Source organism: Cnephaeus nilssonii (genome assembly GCF_951640355.1).
Source record: "Cnephaeus nilssonii genome assembly, chromosome: 3".
NCBI classification, from domain to species: domain Eukaryota; kingdom Metazoa; phylum Chordata; class Mammalia; order Chiroptera; family Vespertilionidae; genus Cnephaeus; species Cnephaeus nilssonii.
The window spans coordinates 62776502-62798815 of record NC_137074.1 but is presented as its reverse complement, the minus strand read 5'-3'; the positions used below and the strand labels follow the sequence as shown (position 1 = coordinate 62798815).

The window sequence follows — 22314 nt, the reverse complement described above, 5'->3', positions numbered from 1 at the left end:
TTTGTTTTATGAATGGTGAGGTTCATTTTGCATATAAAGAACATTAAACCTATTAGCCATTCAGATTAATTGATGCATTTCACTCCTCTCAGAGTATTGATACTAACAAGTTGGTTATTTTTTGTTTATGGTTTAAGCTTTGATTACCAATGGACAAGATTCTTGAGGGGATTTTATAGCAATATGATAAGCTGATGAACTAAATTTCAAAAGTCCTATGTTCAAACTCAATTTCTTGGTGACAGTCTGCTGGCTCCTACCTTTTTTTCCTGATTTTTCTCCAATCTGTATTCTGCATTCTTCACACCTATGACATTTCCGGTGTCACTGTTTGCTATGAAACAGGAGCCAGGATGAATTTTTTAAATCCCTAGCTCTTGCCAGAAATATATGCAAATACCACAATATCCAGTATATGTTTAATTATGTTTAATATAAGGTTCATATTAAAATTCAGGAACAAATGGTGCCAACATGGCAAAGACATTCCTTTCAATGGAATATCTCCTTCCATAAAACCAAGACCTTGTCTTTATGATAGTGTGGGGACGAAAATAAATCTAGGTGTATGATTAAAATCTGTGACATGCCACTGGGATCTGTTCCTGAAACTGACACTAAACTGAATTAAGTCCTGTTACTTTTCTCTTCTTATATATCTTTAAATTAGCATGTACTTATGTGAAGCTTCCACTTAAGGATATGGCTGGTTCTTCATATATATGGAGAACACTCACTAAGGATAATAAACTTTTAATCCTGTACTAAGAAGACCAAACTGTAGAGAAACCTCTGATTGTCAGTAAGTTGATGCTACATAGGAACATGGCAACCTCCCCTGTATTTTAGTAATTACTGTCCTATAGCAGGATTTGCCACAAACACTCTCACAGATCCCTAAGCCCAATTTGTTCTTCAATTTTATGTCTAAACTGCAAAATCATAAAAGAAGGTTGGTGATAAACTTCTAAAATAGAATAAAATCTCTCAGAAGAGATGAAAAATACTGCTTATCAAGGCAATTGTTATGTTCATAGACTCATCACAAAAAGCCTTCAATTAATAAAATCTATCAAGAGAAATTTTCCTTCCTTCCTTCCTTCCTTCCTTCCTTCCTTCCTTCCTTCCTTCCTTCCTTCCTTCCTTCCTTCCTTCCCTCCTTCCCTTCTTTCCTTTCTTCCTCTCTTCCTTTGTTGATTTGCAGCTCTAAAGTTTCCTGTTTTATATCACATGACAGCTATTTTTCAGATTTCAAAACTTGGTGAGGTACCCTATCTGGCTCTACTAAAATACTGTCAATTATGACCTCAATAATAACCCTCTGTCCTTTTGTAAACTCAGTCACTTCCAATGTCCCCTATAGGATTGGTTTCCTGACAAAGCTATCTACACACATAGAGCCAGCTCTCTCCACAAGGTCTTTCCTAAGAAAATCCTTCTGATGTTGTGATGATGCCAAGCTTTGTGTTAATCATACAACTTCTGTGTAAATTATTACAAGTTTCCCAGCTCTTTTGGTTAAGACACTAACTCTCATTTCAGTGTTAATGGCAAGATGGTGCTTGTAGATGTGGACTTAAACAGCTTATTCCCCACTGTATCTTTTTCAGGAGACTAGAAGCCAAAAGCGAGCAGGGAAATTGGAATATAATTCCATTCCTAGTGGCCTGGCCTAGGATAAAGATGAACTACTATGACCAATGTTGTTGCAGACACCATCAGTGGAAAAGGAGCGAGATAATGTGGGCAACTAAATAAAGGCTTAGCCTAGAAAACCAGGACAAAAGTCTGCAAAGGAGCACAGGAGTTGATTCCTTTTTGTTATGGTCAATGCATTGTATTGAGTTCTGTCAGCATCTCTACAATTCGAATAAGGATCTGAGCCCCTGCTCACTTTTCCTGCTTCACTCACTCTCACATATTCTGTCTGAAATAGGAAACAATCTCTGCTCAGGGGAATCTATGGGTGAATGCAGTGTTATTTGAAGATTAGGGAAGGAGCAAAACAGGCTTGCTTAGGATCTCCAGATGGCTCCTCCTCTTGCATTGGGAGTTAACACTGGGAGACCTTCCTGCATCTGGGGATTTACTCAGCACATGCTGCTCACCCTGCAGCAGAGCAGGACCCAGCCTGCAACAAGCCAGCAAACCTATGAATCCCTCAGACTCATGGAACAAGAGTAAAATCAGAAACCTTCTCTCCTAGGTCGCCTCATCCACATCACCGATTTTCTCTACTGTTTGCTCACCCCATCACTAGTAGGCACTTTCATTGACAGTGATATTCTGAGTGACTCCTGACTGGGTTCTGATGATTGGACTAGGAGAAAGATGAGGTTCTGCCCTTAGGAGGGGCACAGCATGGTGTGAACACACACCGATGTTGTGTGACAGCCATGGATGGGAAAGGGCCCTGCTCCTGGCCTCCTTCCCCACCCTGCCCCCAGCAATGTGTCACAGCTGCGTCTCACAATTACAAATGCAGGACAGTATCTACAGCACGAAGTCTATGTACACATGGACCATTCCCTTGGCATGCTTGAGAGAGACACACACACGCACACACATGTACACCCACGTGAGAGCGAGAGACGCAAGCACGCACGCACAGCAGAGAAAATTAAAATGGCACTTCCTAGCATTTGCGGCATGACTAGTGCTCAGGATGGTGGGAGTGAAGAGAAGTGTGTGGGGGGTGGAGATAAAAAAGGGGGTATCTGGGATGAATGTGGGGAGCTAGAACACACTGGAGTGGGAGGAGATGTTCTTAAAAGTCGGTGATAGTGGAGGCAGAAAGCCAGAGAAAGGCTCAACACAGGACTCCGCTTGGATTCCACTGATAGTCTCAAATGGTTACGAGTCAGCTCAAATAAAAACAGAGGAAAAAATTGATGGCAATATACACACAAAGGCAAGACCTTGTTTCTTTTCCCCTCACGATGAAAAAAGATGAAGGAAGGATCAAGTGTGTGGGGGAGTTAATATCCATCTGGTACTTCTTCACTTGTCCTAGTTTTACACCTGGATGTCCTTAGCATGATGGGTCTTCACACAGCATACTTCTGCTTAGACATACACATATCCTAGTAGAACTTTGCCCACCCTGAATCATACTCAAATGGTTATTGATGGACTTGAAATTTGTTTTAAATGTTGTATTTTCTTCTTCCTTTTCTTACTTCCCCCTTTATTTATAAACACACAAAGTTGTGAAATAAACAGTCTCCCCCCATCTCACTCTCTCTCTCTGTATCCTGTGTGACGCATATTTTGTGTGTTTTTTTAAATTATTTTAAAATTTTTATTCTATTAACATTTGCTGAGAAGGCAGAGCAGAGATGCTGCCAGCAGCCACAGTGGTACGGCCAGACTGATGGATCCATTTATTCCTCTCACCGACCCAGGTCCTGCAGAGCAAAAGAGAGAGGGAGAGAAAAGAGAATGGTTACATCTGGCCCACTCTGTGTTAGAGCTGACTGCTGCCCTGTCAGAGGTGAGGCAGGTCTGGTAGGCACCAGTGCCTCCAAGTCAGTGCGCTTATGTACAGCTCAACAAGGTCTCACATTTCTTCCTTAATCCTTCTTCTTGAACTATAAGTATCTTAGGAGTTATCATTGGTTCAAACACCTCTAGATACAAAATGCTCTCATCAGAGAATGTCCTAAACTAGCTATCCCTGACATGCCTGAGGGCGTGGCAGGTCCCTCCTCACCCAGCCTCCTCTTGCGTGCTCAGCTCTGCATGGCAGCCAAAGCGGACACTCGTTAAGATTCCAACCACTGGAGAGGGTCCTTCTGCAGCCAGACACGGGCTCCTCCAGCCGATTTATCACAGCATCTCCATCAGTAAAACATGGAACCAATCTGTGACTCTCTTGTTTCTCATGGGGGAAGCAGTAATTATTTATTGGTTACAGGGAGGAGAGCTCTTTTCAAGTAATATTTAATGACTGGTGACACTTGAGCTTCAAGGTGGAAAATAAGTAAACTCATTGTAGTATTTTAAGAGGCAGAAGGGGGATCACCTGGTCCAAACTCTAACTTTGACAGTTTAATATCAAAAGTAAAGACAACAACAGCAACAACAGAAAACAACAAACAAACATGACTTAGGGAGGTTAAGAGGCAGGTCCAAACCAGAAACAAGACTAAGACCTCAAGTTGCCCAGAATTCAACCTGGAGTGGCAGTCTGTGTGCTGCCCACTGCCACCCTGGTTTTCCCCAGGTTGACAGGATTTGGGTGTGTATGTGTGGCTATAGATCCAAGAGGGAGATTGGATTGGAAAGGAAAGTGGAGAAGCCATGTATGTGTTGACAGAAAGAGGAGGACTGGGGCAGAAAATATTGCTCTGAAGAGCTTGTCTCCTATGCTTTGCTTGTCCACTCTCTCCTTTTGTATAGTTCTTCTGTAGAGATCCATTTTAAAAAGAAAATACTAGTATTTTTCACAACCAAGACTTTGGGATTGAAGGCTGTATATTTAGATGATAATATTCAAAAGAGAGATTGGTGTGACTATAATTACGGGTCACTTTGAAGTTTTGAGGCACATATGCAGACAAATCGGTGTGAATGAGTGTATATGTGAGTGTGTGTTTAAACTTATGATGGTTCAAGTGCAATGAAGCATCTCTGGTATGTGAATGTTGTCAAAATTGTCAACAAACATACCAGATTAGAGGTAAAATTACAGGAACAGTGTTGAATTCAAAAACATTCTCCTAGTCTATGTTTGTTTGTTTTTTAAAAAAATAATAACAGCAACAACAACCAAACAAAACCAGTAGACAATTAGGTAGCTCTTACTGCAAGGTACTGTTATAAATGCTTTACAAATACAAGCAGTCTACCATGCTGTGAGGCAGGTACTCTAATGAGCCCAGTTTATAGTGAGATAACAGAGGCAGAGAGAGATGAAACCTATTGCACACGTTTACACAGCTAGCAAGCTGGGGTTTTTACCCAGGCAGCTGGCTTCAGTCTTTGCCTGTCACTACTACACAAGTTATCCAGTGAAGGGGTGCCAATGAGTCTCTTGGCCAATATTTGGCAAATGAAATTTGTCTTTGTTTAAAACAATACCCAGAACAAACAAATCAACATGAAGACATCCATTGTCTTTTTTTAAAAAGTGATTTCAATAGAATATTTAGACTAGAATGGCATCTTTTAAATATTAAAAATATTACTTACTATAAAAATATGAATATATACAAACTTTGAACAACATAATTATAGTATAAAATGAGCTTTATTATATGTAAAGATATGAAACTGCAGATTAAAATTTTAAATATTCAACCAATCTATCTTTTAATTTTCTTAATGGCTATAGGATCATATTAATATAAAGGCACTTTGGCTACCTTCAGGTTCATGCCTTTCTTGAGGAGTTAAGGTTCAAGAAGATCATGTTTCTTGCATGAAGCACCTGATTAGGAATCGTGATTAAAATTCAAGTGTTCTGAACCTTACCCACCCCCTACCTGTCTCCTCCCTATTTGGCCCTGAGATATCTGTAAGCTCTCTTAATGGCAGCTCCCAGGGCTTCTGGCCTGATGGGTATTTTAGCTCCTCTATATGCTGTAGGTGGCATGAGCTCAGTGGCACATTGTTTGAATTAGTGTGTCAGTGAAGCAGACAAAGACTACACACAAACTTATACCATTCCTGGTTAAACAAATTTGATATAGGGATGCTGTAAAATAGAAAGACTCTAATTCTGCCTATTTACTTAACTTTATTTTTAGTGCTGGTACAGACTAGATTATCATAAGGTCCTGGGAAATCTAAAAAGCCTAGTCTTACCATTTTTCTGAAGGGCAGTAAATATTTGAGAAAGCAAAAATTCCATCATTGAAATATAGACATATATGAACCTAAATAAACATGTTTAATATAACATTTTGCTAATTATGTACATACATAGGTACTAGAGAAAACTATATTTTATATACATATTCATATATATATATATGATATATACTTGGTCTTTTCATATACATAATTGAGAATAAACTATCACTTTCACATGATATTCTATGTTACATATAGGAAATCCCAGTATATGACTATTAATATTCTTTAATTGTATCCTTAATACAATTATAACATAGTTGAAGTGAATTTTGTAGATCTGTCAATTATTATTTTTAAGTGCTCTCATATAGCTTTTTGATGCACTTACATGACTTGCTCTTTTCACAATTGGTTTTGAGAGTAAATAAATAGACTTGAAAAATGTGAAGGTAAATGGGAGACAGTTGGATAATCATCACAAGGGGGCATGCAATTATAGATATGTATATATGACTGCGTAGGAGAGTACTTCAGTTAATGGCCATTTTGGGGAAAATAATCAGCTAAATCATTAATTATGTTTTAGTTCATAGTTATGAAATTTCTGCTTACTTGTGGAAATGCAAATGGTAAAACTTATTTCCCACACCAGATGGCCAGGCTTAGCAAGTATTTTCCTATACAGACAGATAGACTGAAAGCAAGAGTCTGCAAACATGAATTAGCCTGAAGAATAGATAGGCAAATAGAACCACAATTCAAAAATTGCTACACGCTCATCACATAACAGACAAATATCATATCTTGATCTTCAGCCACATTCTATATGTGTGTATGTATATGCACATGCTTACATGTGTGGTATCTAGTAGATATTCAACAAATGGTAGCAGAATCATTTATTGCTATTAACTATAAATATCTGGATTACAGAAAGGCACAAAATACCCCTGAATCAAAGGGTTAGTTTGTGAATTGGTCAAGGCTTTCAATGTTTGACCCAGAGGGGCAAAATTTAGCTGCAGCGAGATTGAAAATCTTGAGTCAACTCACCAGGTCTAGGTTCTCAACCCCAGGACAGGATGATAAATGAGATTGTGTCAAAGTGAATGCTGGATTACACTTTGCCATCATAATGCTTAAAAAGAGAATGTGTGACTCAGGGCAAGATTGATACAACATCCTGAAATCGAGGAACGTGAGTATTTTTTGGCAAAGTGTATATACTACAAACCTGATGCAGGATGCTGAGCCAATTGACCAGTCTTTCAGTAAAATTCCAAAGAAAGAATAGGTAATTTTTCAACACCTTCTTTAAAGCTCACACTCTTAGTGGGACGTTGTGATTCAAATTTGGACAAGACATTTCTGTTGATCTCCTGGGTAGTGAGGGCTCATTTCAAAGAATGGGGACTAGATGTATTCAACATAATCATTAGTCACACCCTCAGTGATTGTTGGGCAAGCCTTTCATCCTTTAAGCCATCGAGGTCAATCATAATTTTATTCCTGTACATAGTTCAGCCATACAAGAAGAGGGAAAGCCAGACAAGTTTAAGTTTGAATTACTCTTTATACTTACTAAGGGCTGACTGAGTGACTGAAAATAAAACAAAAACTTAAACTATATAGTTAATACTTATTAAGCGAGAGAAAAAAATAATCTCCCAAATCTCTCTTAAATATTATCCAGACAGGCACATAGGGGCCTGGGAAGCCATGTTTAATTAAAGGAAGCCTGAAAAGACTGACTTTGGCGCCACCTGCTGTCCATATTCAGCCAGTTCAGCTTCCTCTGGCTGAATAAATTGAGAGTAGAATGAGAGCTGTATTTGATGTTTTCCTTGAGCACTGTGTCTTAGAATTAAATTTGGGCTCCTTCTACATAATTCTTTACACATTATATTCCCTCTCTATAAAGTGAGTTTTGGGTAGGGTTTCACAGTAAAGTTATTTTTCACAGTAAAATTATCACATCTTTTCCATCAAAACAGCATCAAATATTTTGCCATGCAAAATTCTAAAATTTTAGGCCAATATTTAGAATTCCTTTGGGTGACACTAGGAATTTATCTCAATGGTCTCTGGAAAAAAACCCAAACACACACACACACACACACACACACACACACACACACACACACACACACTGTGCCTTATTTTTCCATTCACACCAAAGCCCTGAGGTATCCTAAGATTCAACTTTAATTGATAATCATGGTGCTGGGGAGAGAAGGGCTGAAGAGGGCAGTAGCTTAGATCTTCTTGCCCCAAATGATATTGGTTCTATGTATATATTTCTACTTGCCTCCTCCCTGCTGCCTTCTGTGGGGACTAGCTAGAGCTGATATAAACAAAATGCCGGCCCTTTCCTGAATAAGCAACAAGGTGTCCATAATCTCTGTGGTTCTTGGTCACTGGTGGGGTCTAAATCCCACAAGAATCGGTTTTCACTATTGATAATGATCTTGGTTGTCTCATCTCCTTTTAGGTTCAGAGAAGAAGGCATCTTCATAGGAAACAACTACCAATCCAAGTGGGTGGCCATGAGGACTTAAGGAGGGTGGTGTTTGGCCACAAAGGTTCCTCCGTGGCTCTGGTATAGAGATTTCTGTTGGACTTGTAAAGAGGTAATTGGTAATTGTTTGCATTTTAGGGTCCATTTTTTGAAGCTTTAACCTGAGTGCACTGTTGTTGCAGGGAAAAGTATGTGAATTATGTGCCATATGGCTGATGGAAGTACTTGGGGCAGTTGGAGGGCAATTCCTAGGAGATCCCAGCAACCCTGATGTACTACAGCAGGGTGAGGGTAGATGAAGACCTGGAGAATGTTGAGGCAGGAGGGAGTATTAAATTCTCAAGTCCTTCATTTTAGGAGACCCTGCTCTATTTTCCTTAGAAATATATCTACTTGAATAGCCAACAAGTAACAGTAAAGTCAGTTCTATGTAATTGGGCAGTGAACATTTCCAAAAGTATAGCTCTGCAAGAATTAACCATGGCACTTAAGATGAGGAAAGTGGGAAGGGATAAGCTGCTCAGTTCCAGACATTCAAAAGTGAATAACTAAAGCAACAGAGTAGACATGGGTAGCAGGGGCTTTTTGTGAAAGAGAAAGTTGCAATTTTGGAATAAATAGTGGCAAATGTGTTATGGAAATTATTTCCACAAACTGTTGAGATGAAATAAACTCTAGTATATAAGACCCTAACACACTGCTGTGAAATTTTAATTTTAACATGTAGAAGGTAATTAGAAATAAGAACCATACCTTTTTGCTTGAAGTGCACGGTCGTGCCAATTTCTAAAAAAGAAACATTTAGCAAAACAAAAACAGATAAAAATTTTTTACCAATTGAGAATAAGCACAAAAGTAGCCTGGTACTCTCCACTGAAAGGAAAGTGAGAGGAAAGGTGGAAAAGCATTCTAGTAGAAGCACATATTGATAGAGATGGAAAGAAAGGTATGTGGAAAGAGGCTGGAACAAATGTTGTGCATTTGGAGGTGGCAAAATCAATTTGTAACTACAAATACTTGGTGTCACATGTCATATGTGTAGACAAGTACAAGCACTCTGAGTATGGCATGAAGATGAACTCTTGACTGCAATTTAGTGAAATGATAGAATATGTCTGGCTCCCAACACCATCCTACCATTTTGCCCCTGGTTGGCTCCACTCTTTCTTTTCACTTAAAATGCTAAATGTGTTCCAACTTTAAAGCTTTTGTACCTGCTGGGTCATCTGCTTGAGATGCTCTTTCCCCAGATCTCTGAATGGCTCACACGGTCACTTCCTTCAGATTTCTGCTAAATGTTTTAGTTGCCAGTTCAGGAAGGACTTCTCCCATCACTTTATCAAAAACCTATATCCTGTCAGCCAGGCTATTCATAAGAGCAAGCTGTGACTACACATGGAAACAGTTCCCCTAGACTGGTCGGATGCGGGGTGGATATGGAGGCCCAGTGTGAATGCTCCACCGCATCACCATTCCTGGTGGACCTCCAGATGCTCTTCTGAAGATGCTCGGTCATTAGCACCTGCCCTTAGTCCTCAAAGAGCTAGTCCATTACCTGCAGAAGTATTGGAAGTCTTCTGCATGAATGCCCAGAAGATGGAGGGAGAATTCTGTTTCTTTCTGAGCAGAAGCCTGTAACTGATGTTACTCTTACCACAGACATGGAGCCAGGTTCCATCAAGATATGAAACACGGATCTCCACCTGTTGATCTCACTGATCATCTGCCCACTGATGTTCTAATTGTATATTAAACACACCACCACTGTGTTTTTATTTTCACAATACCTTCTCTGACTACTTTTCCTGAAATCTACATATTGCCTTAAAAATTGTTGAAAAGGCACTATAAAAATAGGCCATCACAATATGTGGCCCAGAGAGGTGAATCAGTTACCCAATGTCACACAGCCTGAGGCAGAGTTGAGACTGTAATTCAAGGTTTCCAGTTCCCCAGCCAGGACTCTGTCCATTATTCATCAATACAGCCTGGTATTTTTCTGAAATCAAGGCTATCTCTATAGTCTAAACATCTCTAGGGTTATGACTGGGACATTGAAATGATTCAGATTTGACTGGGGAGAGGTTGGCTCTGCTCTTAGGCAAAGCACAACTTCCCTTCTTCCTTGGGGCAAGCCTTTTGGTTTACCGTTCCTTAGAATTTGTAGGAACCTCTCAAGGTCACAGAGTGCTGCTCTTCACCCAAAGGAGCTTAATTCCTGATGGTAGCATCTTTATGTAAAGAACACGTGGTTTCCCCTGGTCCACAAGGAATAACTGCAAGGCATTGTTCAGAAACCTGGGCAGATAGGAAGACCAATGGCTTTGCTTAAGCTAGAAAAAAAATCACTTAACCTCTCTTTGCCTCAGTATCATCACCTATAAAATAAGTTTAATCAACATGCTCCTTATAAATTTGTTTTATCAATTATAGAAGTTATCGTACCATACTTAGAATGCTGCCAGACACATAGTAAGTGCTCAATAAATAAGAGTTGTCAGATTTGTGATAAAATACCTTCTACAGAGAAATATCAGTGAAAATTTGGTGAAAAAAGAGAATTAAAAAAAATTGAAAAATCTACTGCAACAGTATAGATGAACAAAACATTGAGAGAAGCTAACACACTGAAGTGATAGGGAAGCAGGCTGGTCAGGCAGCATTTTGGTCAGAAATGTGCGGGGTTAACCAGTCACTGGCATAGGCTTGGGTGCGAGTCTCTGCGGTCTAAACAGATCTCTAATCAATTAAAAAGAGCTCATTAAAAGAACGATTTAAAAGTATTGGAAAATGTCATACTTTAAAATCATACAAAATATGCATTTGCTTAAAAACCTTTAATAAGCAAATTAGCTTACCACTTAAATTTTAGGAAGTCCTCCTTATTGCAATGAATGAACTGGTTTGTGAAATTCTAATGCTATTAATATTTGGAATTCCATTTGTCTTTAGGAAAAGAGGGTGGAGTGCTTATTTGGTACTGTTATTTTCTATTTATCATATTCTGTTGGAATAGAACATTATTCTTTTGAGGGGCAAAATCCTGATTTTTTTTCTTGTGTTTGTCACACATGTGCCCACTTTGTTTTGCTAAGAAAGAGGTGTTTAATCATGTAACAATTTCTTTCTCACAGAGGAATGCCGTAACTGCCACCATAAGAACAGCTGCACACCAGAAGCTGTGGAACTGATTTCTTTTTTGTGTCTGGCTCTTTGAAAATCTGGTTGCGTGCTGCCATCTTGTGTTAATACTAAGACATAGTCCAATGTACTGTCTAAAAGAACCTCCTATATCCACCAGGTGGCAGTAATTGGAAAAATAAAAGCAACATTTCTTTTTTCAGTCAGGGCAGGACTGAAATGTTACTTTCCAAAAGGAAGTCTTTCCTATTCTTATAGACAAGGAAAAAAAATTTTTTTTGATCCTTAACAACTGAAAATTATTATTCTTTTTCTAGTGCAAAGTTCTTGAGAAAAACAGCCTTGCCAGGGATATTATTTCTGTAGGCATTCCCTGGACATACTCATTAGACTAAACCTAAAACATATAATATTTATGCCTTTCAAGGAAAACATCTCCCTACATATATATCTTTCTTTAGGAAACACATTTAACAAGTAAGTGTGGCAGTGCAGATCCAAGTAACAAAATAAAAAGATAAATCTACTGTGGCTATACAATGGATAAAACTTTGGGGGAGTCTAGTACAGAGAAAGTTCTAGAATTCTCTGGAAGCATTATTAGCATGTGCCTAAATATTACCTTGTGATGAGAGGGTACAAAGAGGCATTGGGGAAAGAATCAACACTAGAAAAGGGAAGTGCCTTCACAAATTTATTTACGCTAACTTGTTTTTGACTTTTGACTTTTGATTTTCGGAGAGTCTACATCCATCCATGTAAGACAAACCTGCAGCATTAAAAAGAACTGATTCAGTCTTTCTCATGGGCACAGACGATGTCCTCCTGTTCACTACTGTAGCCTCAGCTCAGTATTTCTCTAGCACAGAGTAAGTGTCCAATAGATTTGCTGAATAAATATCCAGAGTGCATGAATGAATAATGAATCAATGAATTAAAGCCTCAACAGCTGCCCTAGCTGATCCTAGGCAGGGGGAGATTCTAGTCTCCTTTTAGAACCACCATGCCTTAATCCTAAGGCAAAATTCCTGTCGGGAATTCAGCCATTTGAAGAGTCATATGGGGCCAGGAGGCCCTTTCATCAGTCTCCACATCCTGGAGGTAGAACATTTTCTGCAGGTTGAGTTATATTTAAGAATATTCTCATGGCTAACTGAAATCTAAACCTTAGAAAATAAAAATCCAAGCTTATTTTTTTTTTGTTCAGAGGCTAGAAGATTTATTCTCTTACCTTTAATCTCCTATTAAGTGGTGTGGTTAGTTCTCTCTCTCTCTCTCTCTCTCTCTCTCTCTCTCTTTCTCTCTCTCTCTCTCTCTCTCTCTCTCAATGAAAGTGAGTATTGTTAAGATGAGAGATGCTTCCTTAGTGACTCTAGAATTTATAGTTTGATAACTCCTTATTACCTGAGAAAATTTTCATATCCATGTTTATGAACAATTTTGGCATTTGCCTGCATTGCATTTTATCTGGGAGAGGAGATGAGGGCACAACAATCCCATAAAAAGAATAATTGATTTTTCAGTGCCTTGACTCTTGATAGCTTCCTTCCAGTCCTCTGCTTATATGCATTCATTCCTGCCCACATGTAGGATATGCAGAGTTTGGGGGTTCATATTGTTTGCATAGTTTTTTTAATTCTAGGGTGTCTACTTGAACATAAACAGATTTTTTTTTTTTTTTACCTCCCACAGCCATTTGAACAAGGAAACATTCTCCCTTCTGCTGTGTATGGCACAGCTCTTTCCAGAAGGCCAGTCTTCTAAACAGGCTTTAAAAATGACATATTAGGGAACTAAAATAATTAATGGCACTTTTTTTTTTTCTGGGCAAGAATTAGTAAGAGTGCCTGTTCAGGGGAGAGGGAAGGTCCACATTCAATAGGGACTGTATACTCCAGATGCCTGGAGAGAGTGAGAGGAGGGTGGGGGTAAAATCATGAAATTTAATCAAAGAAACAAAGGAGAAGATGCCACTGCTGCTGCGTCCGCCCTCACCACTGCCAAGGACCTGCAGCAAAACATCTGTAAGATCCTCCACGGAATTTTTAGTTTTTGTGCTCTGACTTTTTTTTTTTTGCCAAGGTTTTGAAAAATAAAACCTTTATTATTACAGTGGCTTAAAATGGGGACATTTTTATTAATTCAGTTTTCAAAGCCACACTTTGCAAGTTATTAATTTCTTTCTCAAAGGTTTATTTACTGTACTCAGAGACTTTAGGGATTAGCAATTTCTATTTACTTGTATAATAATAATAATAATAATAATAATAATAATATTTATTATTATTATTATTTTTTCTTTTGACATAGAAAAGGATATGCCTGTGATTTCTGTTTGGATTGTCAGAGTTTTTTATTTTCTCCCATGCACTATATTCACGTTGTATAAACCCTAATGCCTAATATTTATAGAGTCATGTGCTCTGAGAATCACAGTAATCTTTCTAGGTCTAGCTCAGGGAGAAAAAGCCAAAATAAAGAAATAGGTCTAAACCTCAACATTAAGGTTATTTCTGCTTGTGTGTGTTCATAGATGGACCACTGTCCTAACTACTAAGAGAATTTGTCAACTTGGTTTGGAAAATGAAGAAGCCTTAGCATGTCATCAATGTTGAGAAATGAAGTTGGCCTCCCTTAGCTAGATTTGGGTCAAAATCTAGTTACACTTTACTTTCAAATACTTATACGGGCTTTTTGTATTACAGTTGACTTCAGATGTTTGATGCTATTTTGGGGTGTGTCAGGGACATAAATGATTGACCAGGATATTGGTCACCTTGGACATATAATGATAACTCCTTGTTGAATGAGTGAATAAATCCAAACCAAAACTAATGCTGACGTAATTTCTTCTTATATAATGTAAGTAAAATATTTAAGAATCACTCCTTATTCTCATTATTAGTGGGTCAACTCTCTATAAACCAAATGTCCTATACTGAAGAGAATTAGAAAAAAATTAAGTAAAAAGTCATTTCATTAAAAGAAAAAGACAAATTTATACAAGGAAAAATGTTAATACATCAATTCAGAGAGAGCATGTAGGAGCTCCCACATTTGAAAGCGGGATTCTAACCATAAATCCTGCAGGTGACACAAGGCAAATCTCTTGTGAGTCTAAAGAAATCTCCTGAAAAAGTAAGTCAGGTTTGATTTAGGACCTGGAATTGCTGAGAGTGTGCCTGTCACTGAGGAGGGAGCCCTGGGCCGGGCAGGAGGCTGAGAGGGGGCCTGTCACTGAGGAGGGAGCCCTGGGCCGGGCAGGAGGCTGTGAGTGGCCTGTCATTGAGGGGGGAGCCCTGGGCCGGGCAGGAGGCTGTGAGTGGCCTGTCACTGAGGGGGGAGCCCTGGGCCGGGCAGGAGGCTGTGAGGGGGCCTGTCACTGAGGGGGGAGCCCTGGGCCGGGCAGGAGGCTGTGAGGGGCCTGTCACTGAGGAGGGAGCCCTGGACCAGGCAGGAGGCTATGAGTGCCTGTCACTGAGGGGGGAGCCCTGGGCCGGGCAGGAGAGCGGCTGCTGTGCCAGCCTCAGCCATGGCCTTGAACAAGTCACAGAAACATGACCGGCCTGAGAGAGGGCAGAGCATAGAGGACGGTTTAGATGTTTTCACTTGCATGTTTTATAGTACACTGGCAGCGCCCACATTCAGACAAAGCATTTGTTTATGTCACATCAATGGCGTTATCTCTGAGGAAGGAGCTTATGTATGATCTTTATTTTCTTCTTTATCGTTTCATATATTTTCAAGTTCTTCCTTAATGGAAATGCATAACACTTATTATCAGAATAGAAAACTATTTATAAAGACAAATCAATGCATTAAAAATACCCTCTTTGTCTGTGGGAAGTTAATGATCAGTTTCTGATTATTTGGCTTTGGGTTGACATTACAAGAAGACTGAATTTCTCCCCACCACCCCTGCCGAACACCCCTAACTTTTTAGTTGGCTGGTATCATATAGTAAAACCAAAGAGAAGCTAAGGTAGGTGAGGTCTAATTTTTATAACAAACATAGTCCTAACAGTATGAAATAAGATGCAATAAAAAATGTATCATATGGGTTTATGAGGTCCCTCTAACTGTAGGCTTAATGCAAGTGCCCAGTAGAGGTGCATGGTTTGACTTTAATAGCCTGGGCTTTGCTCAGTGGCAATATGCACTGTCCCAGAACGTACAGTCTCACCAACGTAAAAAGAGGGCTTCATCAAGTCTTTTACCCAAGTCAGCTTTCTCAGATCCTGCAGGCTTTTCATTTAGCCTTAGAGGTTTAATTTTTAATAATCAATGAATTAGGATGTTAGAGAATGCTTGAGGCTAAGTTTAATAAAGTGGTTTCCCTGGGCCATTTCACCTAAAATCTGTGTAAGGTTAGATAAACTCCAGGAGTAAACTCATTTGAATCAAGTGTCAGGTAAGATATTAGGGTCAGATATGCAGTTTCTGTCTTAAAGAAACAAGTTTTGCCCTCTTGCCCAGAATATACCCATTGCATCTGTGGGTACTATCCTGGCCTTCTACCCCTTGTTGGAATTGATGACCAGTCATCTCCAAATTCAATGAGATTAAGAATTACCTCCCAGCCCCAAGTCTACTCAGTTGTTGCTGCAATGTAGGTTATATTTTTCGTGTTTAAAAACATACATTTTACAGCCTTTCATGACTTCATTCATTTTACTTGCTAACAAGGATTAAAGGCATAGGTTTGGGTAGGTCTCTAGAGATTTTCATCCTTCCTGGTTTTCTTCTTTTTTCTATGTCTCTGAGGAAGGAGCTTATATGTGATCTTCAAATTCATTTTAAAATACATTTTAGATTTACATTCCAAGGGATTCAAGACTATCTTTAATCCATTTAAAGTGTATTTTTATTTTTTATATTTCAAAATAAAAGAACATTCAAATACCATGAAACGAGGTAACTGGCCTATGGAATTTGAATGCAGAGATAACAAGTGAATTTATGAGATTTCCTGGGGTTTTAAGGCTCTTGGAAATAAGAAGATAAGGGATTAAAAATGGTGGGATGCTCCTAGTTACCCTCGGACTTGCATACATGGCACTAACCACCATAGTGCAGACTGGGTAAAGGCAGGTCTGCTGTGGACCCCCATCGAGCGCCAGGAGGCCTCAGTGGTTTATCTATAACTCCAAACATAGTGTTACAGCCAGGTTCCGGGGCAGCTCCTGGGAAACACTGAAGGCTCCTTACAACTGGGTCATCTCATAAAATAAAATAAAAACCTACCATTCAGCCTCCATATTGAAAGGCTGGAAGTTCTCTGTAGAGCTTCTGCCAGATCGTGGGCTCTCAGTATCCAGAAAACTCACCCTGGATAGTGCCCGCTACCACACAGTGTGAGCATTGGTACATGTCTGTACAGGTCGTCTTTCTTGTCCTAAGAGTAACAGGTGGAAATGCCGATGCCCTTTCCTTTAACTCCATTGGCTTGCCTTTTTTTTTTCTTTTTTAAACAGGCCAGATACAAATGAAGAGAAGTAATAAATTCTTAGGGCAAAAAATACGTTTTTTGTTTTTCAGATTTCTAAAATTAATTAGACTTAATATTGTTCGCCTCCCTTTGGATTTTAGACCTTTGTATGTACTAGAACGTTCGGCCCCTCTTTCCCGTCTCTTCTTCTACCTTTTAATTTCACTTTCACCTGGAAGCCTTCTGACCCATCTAGGCTCGCTAAGGTGCCCCTGTTCTGTGCTCCCCAAACACCACACAGGTGGTGTGAACTCAGCCAAGCATTTTGTGATTGCTTAGTTCACCACCTGCTGCCCACCTGTAAGCTCTATTAGCACAGAGGCTGTGTCTGGCTCATTTGCCACAGTCCTCCCGAGACCCAGCTCTAAGCTTGGCCATAGAAAGTACTAGGATAGTGTGTGTGTGTGTGTGTGTGTGTGTGTGTGTGTGTGTGTGTGTGTGTTTTAAGTGAATGAATGGTGTAATCAAAATCACTATCAAATAAACTTAACCTGCGCCAGAAACTAGTTTTTCACTGCCCATCAAGAATGAAGGCTCTTTCTTGTGTTCCTAATGATTAGATGTCATAAGGAAAAGAAAATGAAAACTCTAAAAGAAACTCTACAAAGCAAAAGCAAGTGGAGAGTACACCTAAGTGCAGAAAAGAAGTCCTACTATTTACTGAATGACTTAGAGCGGAAGGGTTGATCCTCTAGGCCAGTGGTCGGCAAACTCATTAGTCAACAGAGCCAAATATCAACAGTACAACGATTGAAATTTCTTTTGAGAGCCAAATTTTTTAAACTTAAACTTCTTCTAACGCCACTTCTTCAAAATAGACTCACCCAGGCCGTGGTATTTTGTGGAAGAGCCACACTCAAGGGGCCAAAGAGCCGCATGTGGCTCGCGAGCCGCAGTTTGCCGACCACGGCTCTAGGAAAGACCAACCTCCAATATTATTCCATCTTTTTCAGCTCTGCAGCACTGAGCAGCTTTTGATGATGAACTTACCTGTGTTCTGGAACTCCAGAGCAAATCTCGCACGTTACTCTCTAAATTGCTATTCAACAAAGAGAAGTGCAAGCTACTGCTTGGTTTCCTTTGTTTAAGCTGTTTCTGCTCTCCAAACTCCCCCTGCTTCCCAAGTCATACAAAATCATAGGTATATTTTCCAACATAGAACATGGCTGGGAATGCTTGGTGCTGTGTGGACTGAAGAGGATGGGATGGCACACAGAATGGACACTCGGCCAAGGCGCAGTTACCTCCTACTGCTGTTTTTTTAAAGTTCGTTTTGTTTTGTTTAGTTTTTATTGATGTTAGAGAGGAAGGGAAAGGGATAGAGAGAAACATCAATGATGAGAGAGAATCATTGATTGGCTGCCTCTTGAATGCCCCACACTGGGAATCGAGCCCACAACCCGAGCATGTGCCCTTGGGCAGAATCAAACCTGGGACCCTTTAGTCCACAGGCTGGTGCTCTAGCCATTGAGCCAAACCAGCTAGGGCTGCTGTTTTTTTAAACCACAAGATGCTGTGGTTGCCTCCGAACAATGTCCTCTTAGGCTGGTAAAAAAGCCATATTGAAACGGCAAGGCTTAGAAGATGAGTGGTTAAGTGAGAATCTCTGCTATGAGGAATAGGGCAGATAAAGTAGAAAGGATGGACAGCTATGATTTACAGTAAAGATACCCTGTTAGTGGTGTTAAAATATACACATGTGTTATAGAGAAGGGGTAAGTGTTTTCTTTTACAATCAGCACAGTGATAAGCAAAACAGCACAGTAAACTATGGTGGTGCTTGGCTCTCCGTGGTCCAATTAGAAAGCACGATAAATGACTTGTAAAGTCTCTGCACCCACTGATTTATGGTGTATGTAAGCTGACAATTCTTAGTGGAGTCTTAGTGAGTGGTCTGCTTACTCCCATCATGTATCTGGGTCCATATGAGCACCTTAAATTGGAATTCCAAACTCACATGTCCTGCTGTGTTCTTACTTGGCAGGTGTGTTTCTTCCCAGCAGTATAGTGTATAGGGGGGATGTAAGGTGGGACCACTTAAGCTGATTTCCCCCCACGCAAAGGCTCCTTTGATTTAATACTGACAAATAATTTGTGATGATGAAAGACCACTGTGAGGACAGAGTGAGTGCACAAGGCGAGTTGTTACTAAGGTTAATTTGTGTCTTGCCTCTTCAGAAGCAGATGTTTCCTCCAGACAAAGGGGATGATGGCTTTGCGGTGCCTGCATGACTGACAACCAGAGTTTAGATGTGAATACTAATACTACCAAAACTTTTCCTTGTTTTTTTTTTTTTGAAGGATGTCAAAGTAAAGGTATACATATAAATGCAAGGTGAATACAGTGGAAAATGTGAAGAAAAAGAAAATCAAAAATACAAACCAGGAATAAGAATTTCAAATGAAAAAAAAAAAAAGAAAAGTAACGGGAAGACGAAAATTTAAGTTTATGCTTTTGGCGGCTATGATATGACATTTATCAGGGGCTGAGGCTGTGTTGATGACATAATTCTTGGAACACTATGTGCTATTTTTTTCTTTTTGACTCTAGTCTCACTTCCTTTAAGGACTTCTGCTCCACACAGTGTCTCTGAACCTAGAGCAAATGTCTCACAGAAAGGACCTCCTTCCTGGCTATACCCACCAATGCCCCTCACAATAGACTGTTGCCCTGCTGCTAAATGGCTTACAGATGCAAACACCAAGGCAAGTTCTAATGGGGCTGCACTCTAAAGTCTAGAGGGGCCTGCACCAGCTTTTTCTGTCCATTCAAGATCCTGGTTTTCTCACCCTTCGGTGCAGCATGCCAACATTTTTTCTGCTGCAAATCTCATTGAGCTCTTCTTAGGCAGCATTATTCCTTTTAATTAAAAAAAGAAGACTGTCAATTACTTAAACTTAATCCCCAAATGTAATTGTTACTTTGAGAGATTTTCCCCCTATAAAGCTCATAGAAGAGAAATATTTCCATCAAATTAAAATTTAGTGTGAGCTTGGATTTTCAAAAATACATTCATTTTCAAATCCCAGTTGGTGCTAGAAATCTAAATAGCACAGCCATCTATAGAACAGGGAGATCTCTAGATAGGCTGACTGGTGTAGGCAGACCCAGATTAGGGAAATAGGGAAAGACATTAGGAAAGAGTTCCAAGTATAAAAATTCTCCTACTTTTAAATTGATGCTGTAGGATTTTTAGCCATTTAGCTTGAAGCTAATATAAGTTCTTAGAGAGGTATCACTTCCAAGCTATTGTTGGACATTGAAACAATAGTGTAAGTATATTTCAGATTTATTCTTGCTAGTAAATTTTAACAGGGAGAGAACAAGAACTGTCCAGGAAACAAAGCAGAAAGAAGGATAAAGAGGTGAGAAGAGGAAGACACAGAAATGGATTCAACAAAGACAAATGTCTATTACAGTTTGGTCTAAATCACTGGATTGGAGGGTGAAGTACTGATTTCAGGCGAAGTATTGGCAAGACTCTCCCACTTGGTTCTCAACCAATAACAAAAATCAGGAGGAAGTCAGACTTGCTCCCAGCAAGAGTCAGGGTGCTGGGGGTTAATTCCAGCAGGTCATAAATGCAAGAAGTTCATCAAAAGGTTGGTGGACCTTGAGGCTTCAGCAGGGCTGAAGATACATATTATTGCCTGCTGGAATAGCTGAAAGCATTTCCCCAAACCTAAACATCTGTATATATTATTGCCTGCTACTGGAACAGCCAAAGGCAGTTCCCCCAACCTGATAATGCCTACTGTATACCAAACCTTAACCTTTGATATGTATATCTGCTTTGCTTTAGGGCAATTTGTGTTAATAAAAAGCTAAGGGTCCAGAGATTCAGAGAACTTGGTTACTGAAGCTAGGTCTTCTTTGGCTCCCCAAAATGCCTTCCAAATTTATATTTCATGTCTAGTCTCTTTATTAATTTACTTGCAGCTCTTCTCCAGATTTCTGAACTCTTCTAGATGCTGAGAAACACCCAAGCATCAGGGTAATAAACTTAACTCTTAATTACCTTTATGTGTATTAATCAGGGTCCATGATTTTGCTGTAAATTTGTGTTGACATGGCTGACAAAGTTCTATTAGTGAAAACAAGGCCCATGTTTGCATCAGCTAGTGGGAAAGGAGTGATATGTATAAAAACTGAAACCTTTTCTAAAACATGTTTTATATCTTTGACCAGAAAAAAGGGCAAGCTCTTTAAATTGATGACTTTGAATTAGTCTGATAGGTGGTAATGTGCCTGATGGGCATTCAATGAAATTGTATGAGTGTGTGTGTGTGTGTGTGTGTGTGTGTGTGTGTGTGTGTGCCGTACAACAGGAAACTGTGCAACTTGCAGGTCCACTTAAGTGTAGTATTATGCTATTGATGAATAATAATAATTTTTTTTATTTGGCCTTGGGACACTTCTATATTTAAACCTGTTAGCACTGTGGGTATTTCAGATATTCGTAGAATCTGTAACATATCAAAGTATAATGAAGCCACACTGAACTTATATCTGGTTAATATTCAGACAATATGCTGTAAGTATATCTCTAAATATCAGTTCTTTTAAAAAGCATGAGACATGTGTATACCTGAATATGGTTATTTTAAATCCAATATGCTTGCTTTCTAGGAACTTGAAAGCTCTCTTTAATATATTATTTAAAACATTGCTTTGAGCTAGTAGGCATGGAAAATATAATTTCTTTCCCATTTCACAGTTGGAAAAACTGAATTAAAAAGACAATGCTAGTAATTATTCATGATTAAAAGAGGTTTGTATGTAAATCAGCCCGAATAAGTGTGTGAAATTAGATGTGCCTATGCCAGAGAGCTCTGCTCATATTTTTAAAAGATGAATGCTTTCATATAAATCTCTGTGTGATACATTCTGTGTGTTTGGAAATGGACTTGTAAAGTGTGTGGATATTAAGGTAACTGAGTGTTGTGTATTAGAGACATTATAATACATAAAGTATTAGACAAAATTTTTAAATTCATTAGACAGATATATATCTAATGAACATAATTGCATACATAATGTTTATTTAAATTGTACTACAGATTTACATATGTGCCTGGGTGCTGTGTTGGGTAAACTGGAATTTCGATGTACTATGATGGTTAAGAAACGTGGGAAAAGGTGCATTTTAGTTTCTTAGGATCGTGGGCATTAATTGAGTTAATACATGCAAGAAGGCTTAGAACTTTATTGCCACATGAGAAGCCCACTTTCGATGTTAGCTATTATTATTACCATTATTAGGCAAGGTGAATGTGCTATTAAAATAAGGAGTTGAAAAGAGGCATCTTCTCTTTGATAACCCAGGATAATATCATACAGAATATAAATAAAGCTGTAGGAATTATA

At 39.2% G+C, this 22314-nt stretch overlaps 1 protein-coding gene across 1 annotated transcript in view; it reads right to left on the bottom strand.

The window, feature by feature from the left end:
- Positions 1–1206: 1206 nt before the first annotated feature.
- Positions 1207–22314, bottom strand: part of LSAMP (limbic system associated membrane protein) — a 641226-nt gene continuing 620118 nt past the window's right edge. Inside the window, exon 7 of the mRNA XM_079766437.1 lies at positions 1207–3407. Within this exon, the coding sequence (XP_079622563.1) occupies positions 3310–3407 (98 nt within the window). The 3' untranslated portion in view covers positions 1207–3309. The remainder of the gene's footprint in view (positions 3408–22314) is intronic.